We start from the raw sequence: 20,000 nt of genomic DNA on the forward strand, positions 1-20,000 counted from the left end.
TACTTTATTATAATTGAAACCATTTTTAAGGGAAGTACATGTAAAAAAAAAAAAAAAAGTGTGTGTGTGTGAGAGAGAGAATATGTGTGTGTGTGTACCTCAGTATCTCCAGTGTACAGTGTGTGTGTGTGTGTGTGTGTGTGAGAGAGTGTGTGTACCTCAGTATCTCCAGTGTACAGTGTGTGTGTGTGTGTGTGTGTGTGTGTGTGTGTGAGTGAGAGAGAGTGTGTACCTCAGTTTCTCCAGTGTAGAGTGTGTGTGTGTGTGTACCTCAGTATCTCCAGTGTACAGTGTGTGTGTGTGTGTGTGTGTGTGTGTGTGTGTGTGTGTACCTCAGTGTCTCCAGTGTGTGTGTGTGTGTGTGTGTGTGTGTGTATGTGTGTGTATACCTCAGTGTCTCCAGTGTACAGTGTGTGTGTGTGTGTGTGTGTGTGTGTGTGTGTGTGTGTGTGTGTGTACCTCAGTATCTCCAGTGTACAGTGTGGATTCTCCAGTCCAGCAGAGAGCAGCTTCACTCCTGAATCCTGCAGGTTATTGTGACTCAGGTTCAGTTCTCTCAGTCTGGAGGAGTTTGATCTGAGAACTGAGGACAGAACTCTACAGCTTTCCTCTGTCAGTTTACACTCACACAGCCTGGAAGAGAAATGATGAAATATCAGAACACTGATCTCAAACACACACACAGCCATAACACACTTACTTTTTACCATGTAACAGAAATGTGAGTGTGTTTCTCTCACACACACAAATCAGAGGACAGGACACCACATCAGCATTATTATTATTATTATTATTATTATTATTATTATTATTATTATTATTAGTATTGAAATGAAAACAGAAGGGTTTTTATTTGAATAATGGAAACCATTTTTAAGGGAAGTACATGTCAAAAAAAGTCTGTGTGTGAGAGTCTGTGTGTGTGTGTGTGAATGAGAGAGTGAGTGTGTGTGAGTGAGTGAGTGTGTGAATGAGAGTGTGTTTGTGTGTGTGTGTGTGTGGAGTAAGTTAACGAGTTAATTTGCTAACTGGAAATCCGTCTCACACAGTGCATGCATTATTTATTTGTTTGTTTGTTTGTTTGTTTGTTTATGGTAAATATTCACACATTTTTTGTTAGGGATTAAGTTATAAACAGGACGTATCCCTTGATCTGCACAGAGGGATTATTATGATGTTTTTGCTAACTGGAAATCCGTCCTCGAGGACAATCCTCTTTCATCCTGTAAACTAATCCCACACCAGATCCAATCTAAAGAGAAAGTCTGATCGGTCCAAACCAAACAAGGCCGGTGTGAAAGTGAAAAAGCACAGAAGAGTTTTAATCAAGTTCTATTGTAAGTGTGTAGTGAGCTAGAAGACGTCTATGTGTTACTGAACATCAGGTGTTTTTCTGCATCTCTGTATGTCCTGTGTAAACGGAGTTAGAAGAACCGTGTGTTTTGTCTAAAGCAGCTTTACTCTGGCAATAAATGAGCAATTAGACATTCACCAGAACTGTGTTTCCAATCAAAGCCCTTTAAGCTTCAATACCAGTGTCACAATAACAGATCAGACTTCCAGGATGAAGTGTACCAGGCTGGGACTAAAGCCAGAAGGTCATTAAGGTATAAGGGGGAAATCTGGGACGGGGTAAAAATCCTGTCCTGATGAAACCTTTCAGAAAATTCAATGCAAGGCGCATGCGCTGCAAAAAATGACCTTGTCCCAATAAAACCTTTAAGAAAATCCAACTCACAACGCATGCACCACAAATGTAAGGTATCATATAGATATGAATCATTCATGAAGGCGATGGAGATTGGTTTGTTTTTAGAAAGAAGAGGTTAATGCCCCGCCTAGGGATAATTTTACTGCTTCAGAAAAGTATATAAAGACATGTGTGTGTGTGTATAATTGAGACTTTCTGCAGACTGTCTCACTTTGTTGTTTCAATAAAGTTTGATGACCTTTGGCATCTACAAACCCTCTGTCTCTGAAGTGTTTAACTTAGGTTGGAAAGATTGTTTTCCACGACACTCTCACGTGTCCCTCAGTGCAGATTGGGCGGTGTGATACGCTGATACACATCATAGGACCAGAAAATAGAATAATCAGTCATGTCTATGGATAGATATTTTCCTATATCCTCTATATCACCAATGTTACATGCTGTATTCATATTGTTCCCATGGTGACAGTGTTCTGTTTTTCTTCTTCTCGTTTGTGAAGTTCTGTTCAATGTCACTTTCAAATAAAAGGAGAAAAGAAAAAGTGCCTTTCACTGGTGTTTAGATCACAAAATGATCAGAAAGCAGTGATGAATACATGCAGTTATTCTGTAGAGATCATTTCTTCATCAGTTTTAGAGAAAAGGTAATAAATGGTGATACAAGGTTTTGTCCACATGGCCCCGCCCTCAGTGCAGACGTAACGTGTTGGTGTAAAAAGTGAAACTCTTCTGTAACAGTACCAGAGGTTTGTTTAAAGATGATTAGAGTAATTATTAACCAGCATTAATCCAAACAGTGCAGTTCAGTGTTACATTAAAATAATAAACCATGCAGAAATACATTTATAAATAAAAATACTCACTCAGCTCTTCTGGAGGCTTTGACCACTGGCAGCAGATTCAGAAGACATTCCTCTGATGGGTCATATTTCCTCAAATTAAACTCATCCAGCTCCTGATCTGAGTTCAGTAACACAAACACCAGAGCTGACCACTGAGCAGGAGAGAGTCTGGTTCCACTGAGACGACTGTGACCTCCTCTGTTCAGGTAAGTCTGTACTTCCTGCACTAGAGAATGATCATTCAGTTCATTCAGACAGTGGAACAGATTGATGGATTTCTCTGGAGATGGATTCTCCCTGATCTTCTCCTTGATGTACTCGACTATTTCCTGTGTGCTGTGAGAGCTGCTTCCTGTCTGTGGCATTAAACCTCGTAAGAGAGTCTGACTGGACTCCAGTGAGAGACCCAGAAGGAAGCGGAGGAACAGGTCCAGGTGTCCGTTCTCACTCTGTAAGGCCTTGTCCACTGCAGTCCTGAGGAGATCAGACATGTCTGACTTTCTGAAGAAATTAAAAAGTCCAGTGCTTTGCTCCACTAACACATTTGTCTTTCTAAAAATAAAGCAGAAAAATGCATATAAAGCAGCCAGAAACTCCTGAACACTCAGATGTACAAAGCTGAACACCTTCCCCAGGTGAAGCCCAAACTCCTCTCTGAAGATTTGGGTACACACTCCTGAGTACACTGACACTTCTCTCACATCAATGCCACACTCTCTCAGGTCTTCCTCATAGAAGATCAGGTTTCCTTTCTCCAGCTGTTGGAAAGCCAGTTCTCCCAGTGCCAGGATACTCTCTCTGGTCTGCTGAGGATCAGGGTCACATTTCTGATGGTACTTTTGGTCCTTGTGTTTGATCTGCAAGATCAGGAAGTGTGTGAACATTTGAGTCAGAGTCTTGGGGATCTGTCCACTCTCTGCTTCACCCAACATTCTCTCTAGAACAGTGGCTGAGATCCAGCAGAAGACTGGGATGTGGCACATGATGTAGAGGCTTCTTGAAGACTTCATGTGTGAGATGATTTTATTGGACAGGCTCTGATCACTGATTCTCTTCCTGAAGTACTCCTCTTTCTGAGGATCACTGAACCCTCGTACCTCTGTCACCTGGTCTACACACTCAGGAGGGATCTGATTGGCTGCTCCTGGTCGAGAGGTTATCCAGAGGAGAGCAGAGGGAAGCAGATTCCCCTTGATGAGGTTCGTCAGCAGCACATCCACTGAGGCTGACTCTGTCACATCACACAGTCTCTCATTCTTCTGGAAATTTAGAGGAAGTCGACACTCATCCAGACCATCAAAGATCAACACCACTTTGTAGGAGTCACAGTCTATTACTTCTAGTTTTCTTATTTCAGGGAAAAAGTGATGAAGAAGATCCATCAGACTGAGATGTTTCTGCTTCATCAGATTCAGCTCTCTAAAGGGAAGTGGAAACATGAAGGTGACGTCCTGATTTGCTTTTCCTTCAGCCCAGTCCAGAATGAACTTCTGCACAGAGACTGTTTTTCCAATTCCAGCAACTCCTTTAGTCAGCACACTTCTGATGGACTTGTCTTTAAAGAGATCGTTACATTTGATGGGTGTCTCCTGTGCTGCTGGTCTCCTGGACGCTGTCTCAATCTGTCTCACCTCATGTTCATTATTGACGTCTCCACTCCAACCCTCTGTGATGTAGAGCTCTGTGTAGATCTCATTCAGAAGTGCTGAGCTTCCATGCTGTGAGATTCCTTCATTAATTCTTTTAAACTTCTCTCTCAGGCTGGATTTCAGCTTTGTCTGATACACAGAGACGAGTTCTAATAAACAAAGTAATAACATGTTTTAATGTATAATCACTGAACACAGGATTAAATGTAAAATTCAAATGCTGCTGTTCATTCCTGATTCATGTAGTAAATATTCCTGAAGGAACAGGACCATTGTACAGAGTCACCACAAGCTGGACCACGAACAGAACAGAAACGCAGCAGATGTACATGATACTAAACTCGAACTTCAAACTAAAAGTGTTCCTATCTAAAACTATTTCCTCTCTCTGAAGTGAACCTGACGGAATAAAGCCATGACTCAGAGCTCTTACTGTTGTGCAGTGTGTTAGCGAGATCTGTGTGGTTCATGTTCTTCAGGACGTGCAGTGTGATCTTCAGCGCTCCGTCTCTGACACTGTGCAGATCCTCCTCATCCTGCACCTCCCTCTCAGTGCATGCTGGGTAATCTGGACTCAGGAGCTTCCTAAACCTCTTCAGCTCATTCTTTATCAGAGTGATGACTTTGTGTTCCAGCTCCTGGTTAGAAACACACAGGAACACATCTAAATATTATAATGTTACACACTGAGAGATGCTTTTATTTTATGAAAAGAATAAAAGTCTCTTTCTATTCCCACAGTTACAGCTGAAATTCTGCCTGATTACCCATAATGCTGCTGCACATCAATAAATCTGTAAATTGTAATGATCTTAAATAAAAAACCTGCAACCTGCTCACACACAAGTTACACACATTAAAAAGACACACACCTTGAATATGGAGTCCAACTGATTTCTGCTGAGGTTTGATTTCTTCTGTTGTGGTCTGTGAAGAAATAAAACACATGATGTGATATAGACTATATGTATTCATAGCTGCACAATACACACTAATACATACAGAGACAGATATATAACACTATCCTCTTAACACAATACACTGATTTCAGGATTTCTCACTGACACTAACATGTTTATGAATAAAATAGTGATCTAGTCATTAATGTCCAGGTGTAAATGTTGTTGTGTAGCACCACAGACCCTCCAGCTCAGGGACTGCAGGCTGAACTGAACTCTTAAAGCAGTTTTCCTCACTGCCAGTCCGAGAGCTGCAGCACTGCACAGTTTAGTGTTTTACTGCTTCAACACCTGATAAAGATCATGAAGGGCTTCAGAATGAGACCAGTGAGTTTGATCAGGTGGAACACTGCTGTAAAACACCTCACTGTACTGACCTCACATCAGGAGAACTGGCTCCGTCTCTGAAGTGAAGTGGACGATCCATTGACCGGTCACTCTTCATGGACACACAGCTGGGTTCTGGTGAGTCTGATCTCTTTCCCTCCATCATTCTAGAATTAAACAGAAATATCAGCAATAATTAATACTCTGCTGTCTCAGCACTGTTACACAATGTGTTCGTCATTAAACACCAATAATTCCATCTTTTTAATTCAGCTCCAGTCTGCACACTTATTCAAACAGGAGACACGCCTCATACCTCAGGAATTACACTGATGTCAGGAGTCCCAATCACAGATAACTGACTCAGCTGGGTCATAAAGCCTGTAGAATTCACCGACTCAAAGCTACGCTGCTCTTCTCCACATTGCACAGTCCTTTTTACTCTTCTCTCAGTGAATGATTTCTCTAAACTGTTCTTAGATCAGATCAGTGATATATTCACTGCTATTAAACACCTTAAACCAAAGTCTAGTTCCTCTGTACACTAGTGAGTGTTTAGAGATACAGATCTGTTCCATGAGACGGTGTGTGTTTATTGCTGGTGAATGGAAAAGTAACTCACCTCTCGTCTCTCTTTAAGTCCTGTTTTTCAGACACACTCATGTTGGAGGTCATGTCTCCTTCTCCAGATTACAGCAGGACACACGTTTACTTCACTCCAACATCGGTGTGTTAAATCAAACCCTGTTTCAGCACAGAGTTCACTTACAGGAAATAGTCTCTGTATCAAGTCATAACACAACCTGTGTACATTCAAACTTCAGTACAAACCCACAAAACTCTTCTGCATCTAGTGTACATTCAGAACCGTTTATTCTGCAGAGGGGGAGGGGCAGTGAGGTAGGGTAATACACACACACACACACACACAGATGTGGTTTGTTATCAGACAGCTTTCTGATTCATCGAGCAAAGGCCTGTAAATACTGAAAGTAAAAGCCTGAAAACGCTGCAAATACAGAGAACAGAATTAAAAGTCTGGTAAAATCTACATCACACACATTATCATTTCATTACCTTCATTTATTATCTCGTGACTTCATTCAGCACGAACAACTGTCAGAGCTCTATACAAATATATAAACAAAATTAAAATACCAGGAAGTGCTAGAAACACTCAGCAGATCATTAGATAAAGAAGCAGAACTCATACGCTGAGTAAGTTTACTTAAATATCTGCAGAAATGTATTTTTCTGGTTTTCCCTTAATGAGAGCGAGTATCCTGATATTAGTGAGGATTGGTGTGTAAGTAGTTTTTGTGTGAATAATGAATGTTACTCAGAATAAAGGTGATGATGGAGAGTAAGTTAAACACATTGGTCAGACGAGTAACTAACCCAGTGTTTCCCAATCGAGGTTCTGTCTGATGAGAGCAGGGGTGCGTGTAAAAATCCTTCAGACATTTTCTAAAATGATCAAATGTGTAGAAAACATTTAATATAGATGAGAAATATCTGATGTCTGAAATAATAACACAGACACAGAAATAATAAGACAGACACACACACACACACAATAATAATAATAATAATAATAATAATAATAATAATAATAAACTAGACCAGTACATTTCCTGAAGAAAATGTGTGCTGCTTGCCATGGCAAAATTCGGATCAGGCGCCAATACTTTCGATAGCCGGAAGCGTAGAGTGCCAATACTTTTGACAGCCAGAAGAGTGGGGTGCCAATACTTTTGACAGTTGCCGGTGTAGGATGCCAATACTTTTGAGAGCTGGACGCGATGGGCGTCAATTCTTTTGAGAGCTGGAGTCACAGGGCGCCAATACTTCTGAGAGCCGGCCGTGTAGTGCAGCTATACTTTTTAGAGCTGGCCGTGTAGGGCGGAAATACTTTGGAGAGCCAGCCATGCGGGGTGTCTATACTTTTGAGAGTCGGCCAGATAGGGCGCCAATACTTCTGAGAGCCGGACAGATTGGTTGCCAATACTTTTGAGAGCCGGGCGTGTATGGAGGCAATTCTTTTAGAGCTGGCGGTGTAGAGCGCCAATTCTTTCGCAACTCAATGCAAGTCTATGGGAAATTTTCCGACTTTGAGCTTCCGTACCGGGAATGCCGACATTCCGATCACTTCCGTAATACATAGCACACATCTCCTCAATAAGCCGATCGATTCGACACCTCAACCGTCGATCTCCGACAAACGGTGCGGGACTAGTTTCGCACCGAAAAAAAAACTGGAAGAAGAAGAAGAATTATAATAAATTTGCCAAATAACAATAATAGTGCTTTTCAAGGACCATTAATAATAATAATAATAATAATAATAATAATAATAATAATATTATTATTATTATTATTATTAATAATACTAAGTTTGCCGAAGAACAATAGTAGTGCTTTTCAAGCACCATTAATTATAATAATAACTAGACCGGTACATTTCCTGAAGAAAATGTGGATGGTGCTTGCCATGGCAAAACAGGAATGGGGCGCCAATACTTTTGAGAGCCGGACAGATAGGGCGCAAGCACTGTTGGAGCTGGCCATGTAGTGCGCCAATACCTTTTAGAGCTGACCATCAAGGGTGCCAGTACTTTTGAGAGTAGACTGTGCGGGGTGCCAATACTTTTGAGAGGCGGCCAGATAGGGTGCCAATACTTCTGAGAGCTGAACAGATCGTGTGCCAATACATTTTAGAGCCAAATGTGTACGGAGGCAATTTTTTTAAAAGCTTTCTGTTTAGAGGGCCAATACTTTCAAAACTCAATGCAAGTCTGTGGGGAATTTTCTGACTTTGAGCTTCCGTAGTGGGAATTCCGGCATTCCGATCGCTTATAAAAGTCATAGCACACCTCTGCTCAATAAGCCGATCAACTTGACACCTCACCCTTTGATCTCCGACAAACGCGAGAGAAGTTACGCGCCAAAAAATAGTGGAAGAAGAATAATAATTATTATAATAACTAGAACAGTACATTTCCTGAAGAAAATGTGAGTGGTGCTTGCACTGGCAAAATTTGGATTGGGCGCCAATACTTTCGAGAGCCGGATGGATAGGTTGCTAGAGGGTTTTAGCTTGATGCTAGCATGTTTTAGCATCATGCTTGCACGTTTTAGCATCATGCTTGCACGTTTTACTGTCATGCTAGTATGTTTTAGCATCATGCTAGCATGTTTTACCGTCATGCTAGCACGTTTTACCGTCATGCTAGCACGTTTTAGCATCATGCTTGCACGTTTTAGCATCATGCTTGCACGTTTTAGCATCATGCTTGCACGTTTTAGCATCATGCTTATATGTTTGAGCATGTTTTAGCATCATGCTAGCATGCTTTAGCATCATGCTGGCATGTTGCTAGCATGTGTTAGCACTATACTGGCTGTTTAGGGTGCTAATACTTTTAAAGCCGGACAAATAGGGTGCCAATATTTTCGAGAGCCAGACAGATAGGGCGCCAGCATTGTTAGAGCCGGCCTTGTAGTGCGCCAATACTTTTTAGAGCTAACTGTCAAGGGTGCCAGTACTTTTGAGAGCTGGCCGGATAGGGTGCCAATACATTTTAGAGCCGAACAGATCGTGTGCCAATACATTTTAGAGCCGAACAGATCGTGTGCCAATACATTTTAGAGCCGAACGTGTACGGAGGCAAAACTTTTAGAGCTTTCTGTTTAGAGGCCAATACTTTCATAACTCAATGCAAGTCTATTGGAAATTTTCAGAATTTGAGCTTCCGTAGCGGGAATTCCGGCATTCCGATCACTTATAAAAGTCATAGCACACATCTCCTCAATAAGCCGGTCGATTCGACACCTCACCTGTCGATCTCCGACAAACGGTGCGGGACTAGTTACGCGCCGAAAAAAACGTGGAAGAAGAATAATAATAATAATAATAATAATAATAATAAGTATGCAAGAGAACAATAGTAGTGCTTTTCAAGCACCACTAATAAAACACTTACTGTTACGATAGACAGCCACCTCCTCTTTGAAGTATTCCTCAAAATAAAAATAAAACTTTAGCGGTGCTAAAATGAGAAGCCGCAGGTTCGTTTAAATCACACAGCGCAAACACTGGTACACAGCCGAGATCTTAGAGACTTCTGTGTAACTCACTCCACTTTTAAACATAGAGTCTGCCTATTGCTGGGGGTATCGTAAAGCCATTAACACCCCCAGACACCAACTCATTATCATAAACATACTGATAGGATTTACACCACGACCCCCGGTCATAAAATAAGTGTCTCCACACAAAGCTCTTGCTCAGGAAAAACACAAAGATCATAAATTAGACTACCTACAAACTGTTGATCAGGAAAACACAAAGATCATAAATTAGACTACCTACAAACTGTTGCTCAGGAAAAACACAAAGATCATAAATTAGACTACCTACAAACTGTTGCTCAGGAAAACACAAAGATCATAAATTAGACTACCTACAAACTGTTGCTCAGGGGTTTAGAGAGAGAGAGAGAGAGAGAGAGAGAGAGAGAGAGAGAGAGAGAGAGGTGTGTCTGAAACATGTATGGGCGGGGTTTAGAGAGAGAGAGAGAGAGAGAGAGAGAGAGAGAGAGAGAGAGAGAGAGAGAGAGGTGTGTCTGAAACATTTATGTATGGGCCAGGTTTAGAGAGAGAGAGAGAGAGAGAGAGAGAGAGAGAGAGAGAGAGAGAGAGAGAGAGAGAGAGAGAGTGAGAGAGGTGTGTCTGAAACATGTATGTATGGGCGGGGTTTAGAGAGAGAGAGAGAGGTGTGTCTGAAACATGTATGTATGGGCGGGGTTTAGAGAGAGAGAGGTGTGTCTGAAACATGTATGTATGGGCAGGGTTTAGAGAGAGAGAGAGAGGTGTGTCTGAAACATGTATGTATGGGCGGGGTTTAGAGAGAGAGAGAGAGGTGTGTCTGAAACATGTATGTATGGGCAGGGTTTAGAGAGAGAGAGAGAGGTGTGTCTGAAACATGTATGTATGGGCGGGGTTTAGAGAGAGAGAGAGAGAGAGAGAGAGAGAGAGAGAGAGAGAGAGAGAGAGAGAGGGGTGATGGGGTTTTTTGTCTTCTAGTTTAAACATTACGGAGATTCTTTTAGCCGACACTAACATTTTTAGCTCGTAAGGATCTTTGTTTAGAAGTCATGTAATACGTGCGATTCTTTTTAAACAGCTCTTTTAACCATTTTTACATCCTAAAGGTTTGTGTTTAGAATGTATGTAATACACACAATTATTTTAAACAGAATCTTTAAAAAAATAAATAAATAAATTTAAAAAAAACGCTTTACCTCCTACACTTTTTATTCAAAGGCAAACCGGGCTCCTAAAAACATAATCAACATTTGTTTTCATTTATTTCACAAACAAATATTCTACTCCTATATGTACACATTCAAACATCATGCTTTTCTAACAGTGTGTTTACACAAACGAAATAACGCCACACAGTAACACAAACACATCCCCATATTAACCATTGATACTCTTTTCAGACGTATTTCACCCCCCACAAAAAAAAACAAACAAACAAAAAAACAGACTCATTAACATGAACACCTTTGTTGGGGGGCCACTCCCCCACACACCCCTCTCCACCACTGCCCAGACACACAGGAGCTAGACTGACCCACTGATACAATCGATAGGGTTACCCCCACCCCCACCCCGGGCATAAATTAGGCCACTTACAGAAATGTCGGCCTGAGAAGCACAAAGGGCTATAAATCAGCACACACTACTTTGATTGACAGTTTGACAGAAAGTGTGTGTTACTCTTGTTGGAACAAAGTTACTGGTGTGACTCTAATTCTCTTTATTTTTAATGGTCTAGTAAAAGGGCAGTCTGTGCTCCGGCTCCCTATAGTGGCCTGTGTGAATCACTGCCTCTTGTCAAATTTTTAAAATATTATCATCTATTAATTTATTAATATCTGTGTGTGTGTGTGTGTGTGTGTGTGTGTGTGTGTGTGTGTGCGTGTGTGTGTGTGTGTGTGTAGGACTACACAGTGTCTTTGTGTGTGAACAGGAGCTCAGCTATTCTCTCTGAATAAAGAGGAACTTCGCGCTGTCATTCCTGAAGAAGGAGCGAGGGTGTACAGCCAAGTTGCCGTACAGAAGGCACTGCTGGAGGTAAACACACACATACGCGCGCGCACACACACACACACACACACGCTAATGATGTGTATAAATGATGTGTTTTTTTCTCAGGATGTCAGAAAGGCAACAGAGCTGGAGGCAGTGATGGAGAAACAGAAGATGAAGGTGGAGTTCACAGAGGAGAGTGGAACTCGTACGCCTCGTACTCTAGCATACTACATCTAGCATACTAATAAAAAAATTAAAAAAACATTTATTTAATGCCTTTACACACACACACACACACACACACACACACACACACACACACACACACACACACACGTCTGTGTGATATATTACAGACTATTCCTCACACACTTACACAAATCAACTGCCATTTTATGGTAAAGCTGTCTAAATGTAAATGTTCAATCTTTGACTGTACATTCATAAATTACAATAACTTGTGTGGCATTCTCTGTTATTTTAAATATCCATGTGTGTGTGTGTGTGTGTGTGTGTGTGTGTGTGTGTGTTTCAACATCATTTTACAAAAACACTATTCAACGTTTCATCAGAGAGTCTGCATCTTTTGATCAAAGTTGCATGGCGCGAGAACATTCAGTACTTTATAGGTTAATAACAGTATTTTAAAATCAGTGTGAGATTTCACTGGGAGCCAGTGCAGTGTGGATAAGATCGGGGTGATATGGGCGTATCTTCTGGTTCTAGTTAGGACTCTAGCAGCTGCATTCTGGACTAACTGGAGTTTGTTTATGCTCCTACTGGAACATCCAGACAGTAAGGCATTACAGTAATCTAATCTAGAGGTGACGAAGAGGTACACTCCAGTGTACAGTGTGTGTGTGTGTGTGTGTGTACCTCAGTGTCTCCAGTGTACAGTGTGTGTGTGTGTGTGTGTGTACCTCAGTATCTCCAGTGTACAGTGTGGATTCTCCAGTCCAGCAGAGAGCAGCTTCACTCCTGAATCCTGCAGGTTATTGTGACTCAGGTTCAGTTCTCTCAGTCTGGAGGAGTTTGATCTGAGAACTGAGGACAGAACTCTACAGCTTTCCTCTCCTGGGGGAGAAATGATGATATATCAGAACACTGACCTCAAACACACACACACACACACACACACACACACACACACACACACACAGAGCCATAATACACCTAAAGTTTCCCATGTAACAGAAATGTGAGTGCGTTTCTCTCACACACAGAAGTCAGAGGACAGGACACCACATCAGCATTAGCATCATTATTATTATTATTATTATTATTATTATTATTATTAATAATAATAACATCATCAGTTACAATGATCCTTAAAGGACTGAAAACATTTTTGTTTGAACAAATGCTTCATTATAATTGAAACATGAAGCCATTTTTAATAAAAGTATTAAAAAGTCTCCTATTTAAAAATAAACAAAATAAATAAAATAAATCAGAAATCTCCCATTTGAACAAAAGATGAGATAAGATAATACTTTATTAATCCCAACGTGGAGAAATGAGGGAATTAGGAGGAAAAAGGAGCAGGACCTGCTGTGGCTTTGTTTGGAAATATTTTTGTTGGTGAAATAGAACAGAAACAGACAATATTGAGTGTAAAATGTACGTCAGGTAATATTATCTTATTGTTTACATGTTAGCATAGCATGTTAAATTAACTACTAAATAAAAATAACATCAGCTGTATGAGCTTTTAAATAACGTCCTATTATTATTATTATTATTATTATTATTATTAACATTTACTGTAGCTGCACAGCCAGACTGCTCCGGTACCTTTAACACTCTCTCTCTCTCTCTCTCTCTCTCTCTCTCTCTCTCTCTCTCTCACACACACACACACACACACACACACACACACACACACACACACACACACACACACACACACACACACACACACACACACTTGTAATTAGAACATTCTGGGGTCAGTAGTCCCACCCATGTATTGTGGGGACACCACTTTCCTGAGGTCCTACAGATATGAAAAGAATCAGGCATGTATAATTTAAGCCTGAGAACACATATCATCTCAAATTCTGGATTTAAATCTCAAAATTTCTGTGCTTGGTTTTTTCACACCTAATGTGGACATTAATGGGACATTAAACTCATCATTAATGGGGACCTAATTTGCATACACAGCAAATTAGCTGGTTTTCATGTTGTAGAGGGGACATCACTAGATAGTTAATCTGCATACACACAGATCAGGTCGTTTATATAACAACAATGGGACTTGGTTTTAAAAAACAAAGTTGTCAATTTAACTCTATAATTCTTTATACAAAATTACAAACTAAGTATGTCTAATTTAGAGGGCTGTCTGTAAAGCAGATATGATGTGTATTTTCTCTATTTGAAGGTTTAAGCTTCTCATGAAATTAAATTGAACAGTTGTTCTTAATTGTTTATACTAAGGACTCTTAGCCTTATTTGTGAAATATGCAATCAGTGAAAGTTTGGTTATCAAAAAGCTCTCTTACACAAATTTCAATATCTGCACGTAATAGATAACAGACTACATTTCTTTGGAGCTTTCTATTTCCAACAGAGGAACCCTTTGAGAAACCTAGGAACTTGTTAAGGAAGGTGTTACCAGTGCTATTATTAGTTTTGAGGCTATAATTCTAAGAAGCGTTTCATTTTAAAGTATACAATTTTTTTTTGTGGAATAGAAAGTAGAGGTGCTTGCTGTACTGAACCTCACTTATTTATCACAGGCATGCATCACAAATTAACACTATCCCCAGTCATTTTGGCAAGTCAAAATGACAAAGACACTCATCCTTTTGATATTTTAGCTACATGAAGGATTTGTTTATTGGTCTGGATCTCTAATCAAGTGAAAAATTGTCAGTCAGATGAAAAAACCCTGTCTATTCAACATTATAAAGACAACTTGAGTCTTGAGCTTCTTTACTGTAAAAGACAGTGCACAACTACTAAGCTCACATGTGCCGTGAATGAACTTGGACTCATTTAAGTTTGACATAACACTTCTGCTTACTACATATAGCCAGCTCAAAGTTAAACATATTGAGAAAAATAAAGATACTAGCCAAACACAGACACACAACCAAATGTCATAAACACAATATTTTTCTTTATTCTATATCCACTTAACTGACTAAGCTAAAAAGTGACAGTAACAACTTAATAATGTATGTTGAGGTAGCTAATTTTGATTCCAGGCAGCCTAAACATGTAAATGGGTAGCACACTGAAGCTTTTATTGCCCAATAGGCTTACTCATGAACTTGTCAGTCACCTGCATAAGGACCCACTGGAAGAAGGCGGCCCAAACCAATTTGATCTAATTCAATATAACGGTGTAGGTAAAGATCCTAATGGATATTTTAAATGCCTGATTTGTTCCTGATTAGTTTATTATGAAGTAAATGCTGAGCGGTTCATTACAAAGTAAAAGGCTAGAGGTGTAACGTAACTTATTATTAAAGCATTACTACAGATGTTATGATGTACAGTATCTGTAATATAGATGTAAAGTGTTACTATCAAAGTGTTATTTAATCTTTGTTTATATCTCTTTTGTAAGCTACAGTGCAGTTATAGACGTAGAATTTGACACTTTGCCAGTCTCTATCTTTAAGATATAAAGACTCAGATCTAATGCAGTTTTCACAGACCAACTTCCCTGGGACACGACATGACATGATGAAGGTCTTCATATGTCTCTCCACTGCATGGACCTCATTTCCTTCCCGAGCCTTCCTCTTTTTCAGAGTAGATGTTTTACCTAAATGTAAGAATAAACATTAGTTACATAGCAAACACACACCTTTACACCCAACAGCAATTATTGTCTGGCAACTTACAGACTGGAACTTACATTTCACGTCTCAAGAATGAAAACTCTGACTGCAGTTTGTGCATATGTACCAAATAGTAACTAGGAGTACTCAGTTTTCTTGGAGAAGATGCAGTAGGGAACCTACTGAGTCCCAGGGGATGCTTATGTTGGAAATTATGGAGAGGTGTGATTGAAAGGCAGGATTAAAAGTGCCAGCAAACTACACAATTCTGATATTTATGATCCAGAAAAGGTGTAGACTGTGATGGCTGCTGTTTCTCCTGGCCATTTCTCTCAGCAGTGTCCCCCTCCATAATCTGCATATTTAAACAGGTTTAAGTGACCTATGGGGACACTGTTCTAAATTCACATATCTATTCAGCTATCACAAGACTCCCTCACACACCTGAATAAAACATGCTTTGTGGGGACTCCGTATAGTAACTATTAACAGACAAGATTATGTAACAGAAAACAAATATGCTGTTCAATACGACAAAAACAATAATTATTTCACTATAGGAATTAAGTTTGTGATTTCAGGGTTAGATATGGGATACTTTGGAAGACTTTGGGATAATTACGGTGATTTCAGACACACACATGTTTTGTAGTTAATGCTTAAACGTGGCAGTAAAATACCTGAAGCAGATCAGATGAACAATAATGTCTAATTTTATTGTTGATGCACAAGCACAAAATTAGTTGTGCAACAAAAATGAATTGCAACACTGCCGGATAAGACAATGTTTATCTTTTAATAATTTTTAAATTGTGAAAACAGAGAGGGAGATACCCTGCATACCTTGCTACGCCAAGGCCAGTCTCCTCCTCCGTAATTGCAGGTAATTCATCACCTTCTTTAAAGTCTGTTAAAGCAAACAGACCAAGATGTGGGCTTCCATCCACTTCAGTCTTCTGCATTCTGCCATTTGGGTGCTTGTGGTCATCATTAACCAGCCTACCAAAAGATCCGTCTTCTTTTGCAGCATCAATACTTAATACACAACGAGAGAAAGAGAGAAGTATTCAGTGACCGAATATTCAACATCAAATTCTACAAATATGATAGCTCTGCACAGAATTTTTATTGTTAACGGTCAGATGTAAATGTTTAAGTGGACAAATACTTCACAACTGCAATTTTCAAGTACAATGAAAGTACACTTTGAAGAAAAACTATGCAGACATTGTCATTTTTTATGCAGGTTAATTCTATGGATCATTTAATTAGTGGTGCTTTCAAAAGCACTAATATTGTTCCCTTGCATACTTATTATTATTATTATTATTATTATTATTATTATTAATAATAATATTATTATTATTATTATTATTATTATTATAATTATTACTCCTCTCTGGCCGGCGCTCAAAAGTATTGGGACCCCGCACGGCCAGCTCTCAAAAGTACTGGCGCCCTCGACAGTCGGCTCTAAAATGTATTGGCGCACTACACGGCAGGCTCTAACAATGCTGGCGCCATATTTGTCCGGCTCTGGAAGTATTGGCGCCCTATGCTGTCGGCTCTGGAAAGTATTGGCACCCATCCCTGTTTCACCAACACAAGCACCACTCACATTTTCTTCAGGAAATGTACCGGTCTAGTTATTATTATTCTTCTTCCACGTTTTTTCGGCGCGTAACTAGTCCCACACCGTTTGTCGGAGATCGACGGGTGAGGTGTCGAATCGATCGGCTTATTGAGGAGATGTGTGCTATGACTTTTATAAGCGATCGGAATGCTGGAATTCCCGCTACGGAAGCTCAAATTCTGAAAATTTCCCATAGACTTGCATTGAGTTCGAAAGTATTGGCCCTCTAAGGAGAAAGCTCTAAAAGTTTTGCCTCCGTACATGTTCGGCTCTAAACCGTATTGGCACACGATCTGTTCGGCTCTCAGAAGTATTGGCACCCTATCCTGCCGGCGCTCAAAAGTATTGGGACCCCGCACGGCCAGCTCTCAAAAGTACTGGCGCCCTTGACGGCTGGCTCTAAAAAGTATTGGCGCACTATACAGCCGGCTCTAACAATGCTGGCGCCCCATCTGTCTGGCTCGCGAAAGTATTGGCGCCCTTAGCGTCCGGCACTCGAAAGTATTGCTGTCCTACGCTGTCGGCTCTCGAAAGTATTGCCGCCCTTAGCGTCCGGCACTCGAAATTATTGACACCCTACACTTTCACCTCTCGAATATATTGGTGCCCTAGAGTCCGGCATTCGAAAGTATTTGCGCCCTATTTGTCCAGCTTTAAAAGTATTGGCACCCTATATGGCCAGTACAGTGCTAACACATGCTAGCAACATGCCAGCATGATGCTAAAACATGTAAGCGAGATGCTAAAACATGCTAGCACGATGCTAAAACATGCTAGCACGATGCTAAAACATGCTAGCACAACGCTAAAACATGCTAGCACAATGCTAAAACATGCTAGCACAATGCTAAAACATGCTAGCATAATGCTAAAACTTGCTAAAACATGCTAGCATGATGCTAAAACATGCTAAAACATGCTAGCATTATGCTAAAACATGCTAGCATGATGCTAAAACACGCGAGCATCATGCTAAAACACGCGAGCATCATGCTAAAACACGCGAGCATCATGCTAAAACACGCGAGCATCATGCTAAACCCCTCTAGCACCCTATTCGTCCGACTCTCGAAAGTATTGGCGCCCTACGCTGTCGGCTTTCAAAAGTATTGGCGCCCGATCTGAATTTTGCCACACAAGCACCACTCACATTTTCTTCAGGAAATGTACCAGTCTAATTATTATTATAATAATTATTATTCTTCTTCCACTTTTTTTTCGGCACGTAACTAGTCCCGCACCGTTTGTCGGAGATCTACGGGTGAGGTGCGAATCGATCGCTTATTGAGCAGAGGTGTGCTATGACTTTTATAAGCGATCAGAATGCCGGAATTCCCGCTACGGAAGCTCAAAATCAGAAAATTTCCCAGAGACTTGTATTGAGTTTCGAACGTATTGGCCCTCTAAGGAGAAAGCTCTAAAAAATTTTCCTCCATACACATTTGGCTCTAAAATGTATTGGCACACGATCTGTTCGGCTCTCAGAAGTATTGGCACCCTGCACGGCCAGCTCTCAAAAGTACTGGCGCCCTTGACGGTCGGATCTAAAAAGTATTGGCGCACTACACGGCCGGCTCTAACAATGCTGGCGCCCTATCTGTCCAGCTCTCGAAAGTATTGCCGCCCTACACCGTCAGCTCTCGAAAGTATTGGGGCCCGTCCCTGTTTCGCCACTGCAAGCACCACTCACATTTTCTTCAGGAAATGTACCAGTCTAGTTATAATTATTATTCTTCTTCTTCCACTTTTTTTTCGGCATGTAACTAGTCTCGCACCGTTTGTCGGAGATCGACGGGTGAGGTGTCGAATCGATCGGCTTATTGAGGAGAGGTGTGCTATGACTTTTGGAAGTGATTGGAATGTCGGCATTCCCAGTACGGAAGCTCAAAGTCAGAAAATTTCCCATAGACTTGCATTGAGTTGTGAAAGTATTGGCCCTCTAAACTGAAAGCTGTAAAAGTATTGCCTCCGTACACGTTCGGCTCTAAAATGTATTGGCACACGATCTGTTCAGCTCTCAGAAGTATTGGCACACGATCTGGCCAGCTCTCAAAAGTATTGGCACCCTGCACGGCCAGCTCTCAAAAGTATTGGCACCCTGCACGGCCAGCTCTCAAAAGTATTGGCACCCTGCACGGCCAGCTCTCAAAAGTATTGGCACCCTGCACGGCCAGCTCTCAAAAGTACTGGCGCCCTTGACGGTCGGCTCTAAAAAGTATTGGCACCCTACGCGGGCGGCTCTTGAATGTATTGGCGCCCTGTCTCGATTTCACCACGGCAAGCACCGCTCACATTTTCTTCAGGAAATGTACTGGTCTAGTTATAATTATTCTTCTTCCACCTTCGTGCCATTTTACCTCTAAAGAAAATGTTAATATATTGAGATTTTCAGTCCCTAGTGATGTTCTGAGTAAGAAAATAACCATATCCGTGCTTGCTAATAACTGTGCTGAGTGAGAACCTGTTCTACACACAGATCACAGCTCAGCTGCGGTGTTTAGAGACACAGAATAAAAGGAGCGCGCTGTAGTTACAACATCGAACACATCACACCACCGCCCAGCGCTTTACAGATTCATAACAAACTAATAACTGGAACTAATGAGCTCGGCTCGGTCCAGACTACTGTCCACCCTGTCCTCGATTTCAGAGGCTTTAAACTCAATCCAGCGCTCAGATCGATAACTATTTAGGAAGCCTGACTCTGCTATTTATAACCGAACTATCCGTTACATGGTGAAGCTAGTTACAGAAGTCGGTATAACACTAAATATTCACATGACATGACAACCACCAAAGCCTATTTAATATATTAACTTCATTTTATTAACTTATTGTACTTACTAATGTGCTGGATTGGTTAAAGTGTTAACTCTGGCTAGTAAAGTCCGCTAGCATAACAATTACTTTAATATTATGATTCAATTATAAATAATGTCTTAAAGCATAAATAAAATTACAAACTTATAAACTGCAAAAA

At 40.7% G+C, this 20,000-nt stretch overlaps 1 protein-coding gene and 1 long non-coding RNA gene across 4 annotated transcripts in view; both read right to left on the reverse strand.

Moving 5' to 3' along the window:
- Positions 1-6,278, reverse strand: part of LOC128634113 (NACHT, LRR and PYD domains-containing protein 9-like) — an 11,510-nt gene extending 5,232 nt beyond the window's left edge. The window contains exons 1-6 of one of the 3 annotated variants that reach the window (XM_053684342.1): positions 6,111-6,278; positions 5,539-5,655; positions 5,075-5,129; positions 4,636-4,840; positions 2,575-4,351; positions 460-633 (exon numbers count right to left, since the gene is read on the reverse strand). In XM_053684342.1, the coding sequence (XP_053540317.1) occupies positions 460-633; positions 2,575-4,351; positions 4,636-4,840; positions 5,075-5,129; positions 5,539-5,655; positions 6,111-6,163 (2,381 nt within the window). In that variant the 5' untranslated portion in view covers positions 6,164-6,278. The remainder of the gene's footprint in view (positions 1-459; positions 634-2,574; positions 4,352-4,635; positions 4,841-5,074; positions 5,130-5,538; positions 5,656-6,110) is intronic. The other 2 variants (XM_053684343.1, XM_053684344.1) reach the window with 2 other exon arrangements.
- The window catches only part of LOC128634137 (uncharacterized), a 31,842-nt gene that overhangs the window by 11,174 nt on the left and 668 nt on the right, over positions 1-20,000 (reverse strand). The window lies entirely within an intron of this gene.

The sequence above is a fragment of the Ictalurus punctatus genome, chromosome 12 (genome assembly GCF_001660625.3).
Source record: "Ictalurus punctatus breed USDA103 chromosome 12, Coco_2.0, whole genome shotgun sequence".
Taxonomy (NCBI): domain Eukaryota; kingdom Metazoa; phylum Chordata; class Actinopteri; order Siluriformes; family Ictaluridae; genus Ictalurus; species Ictalurus punctatus.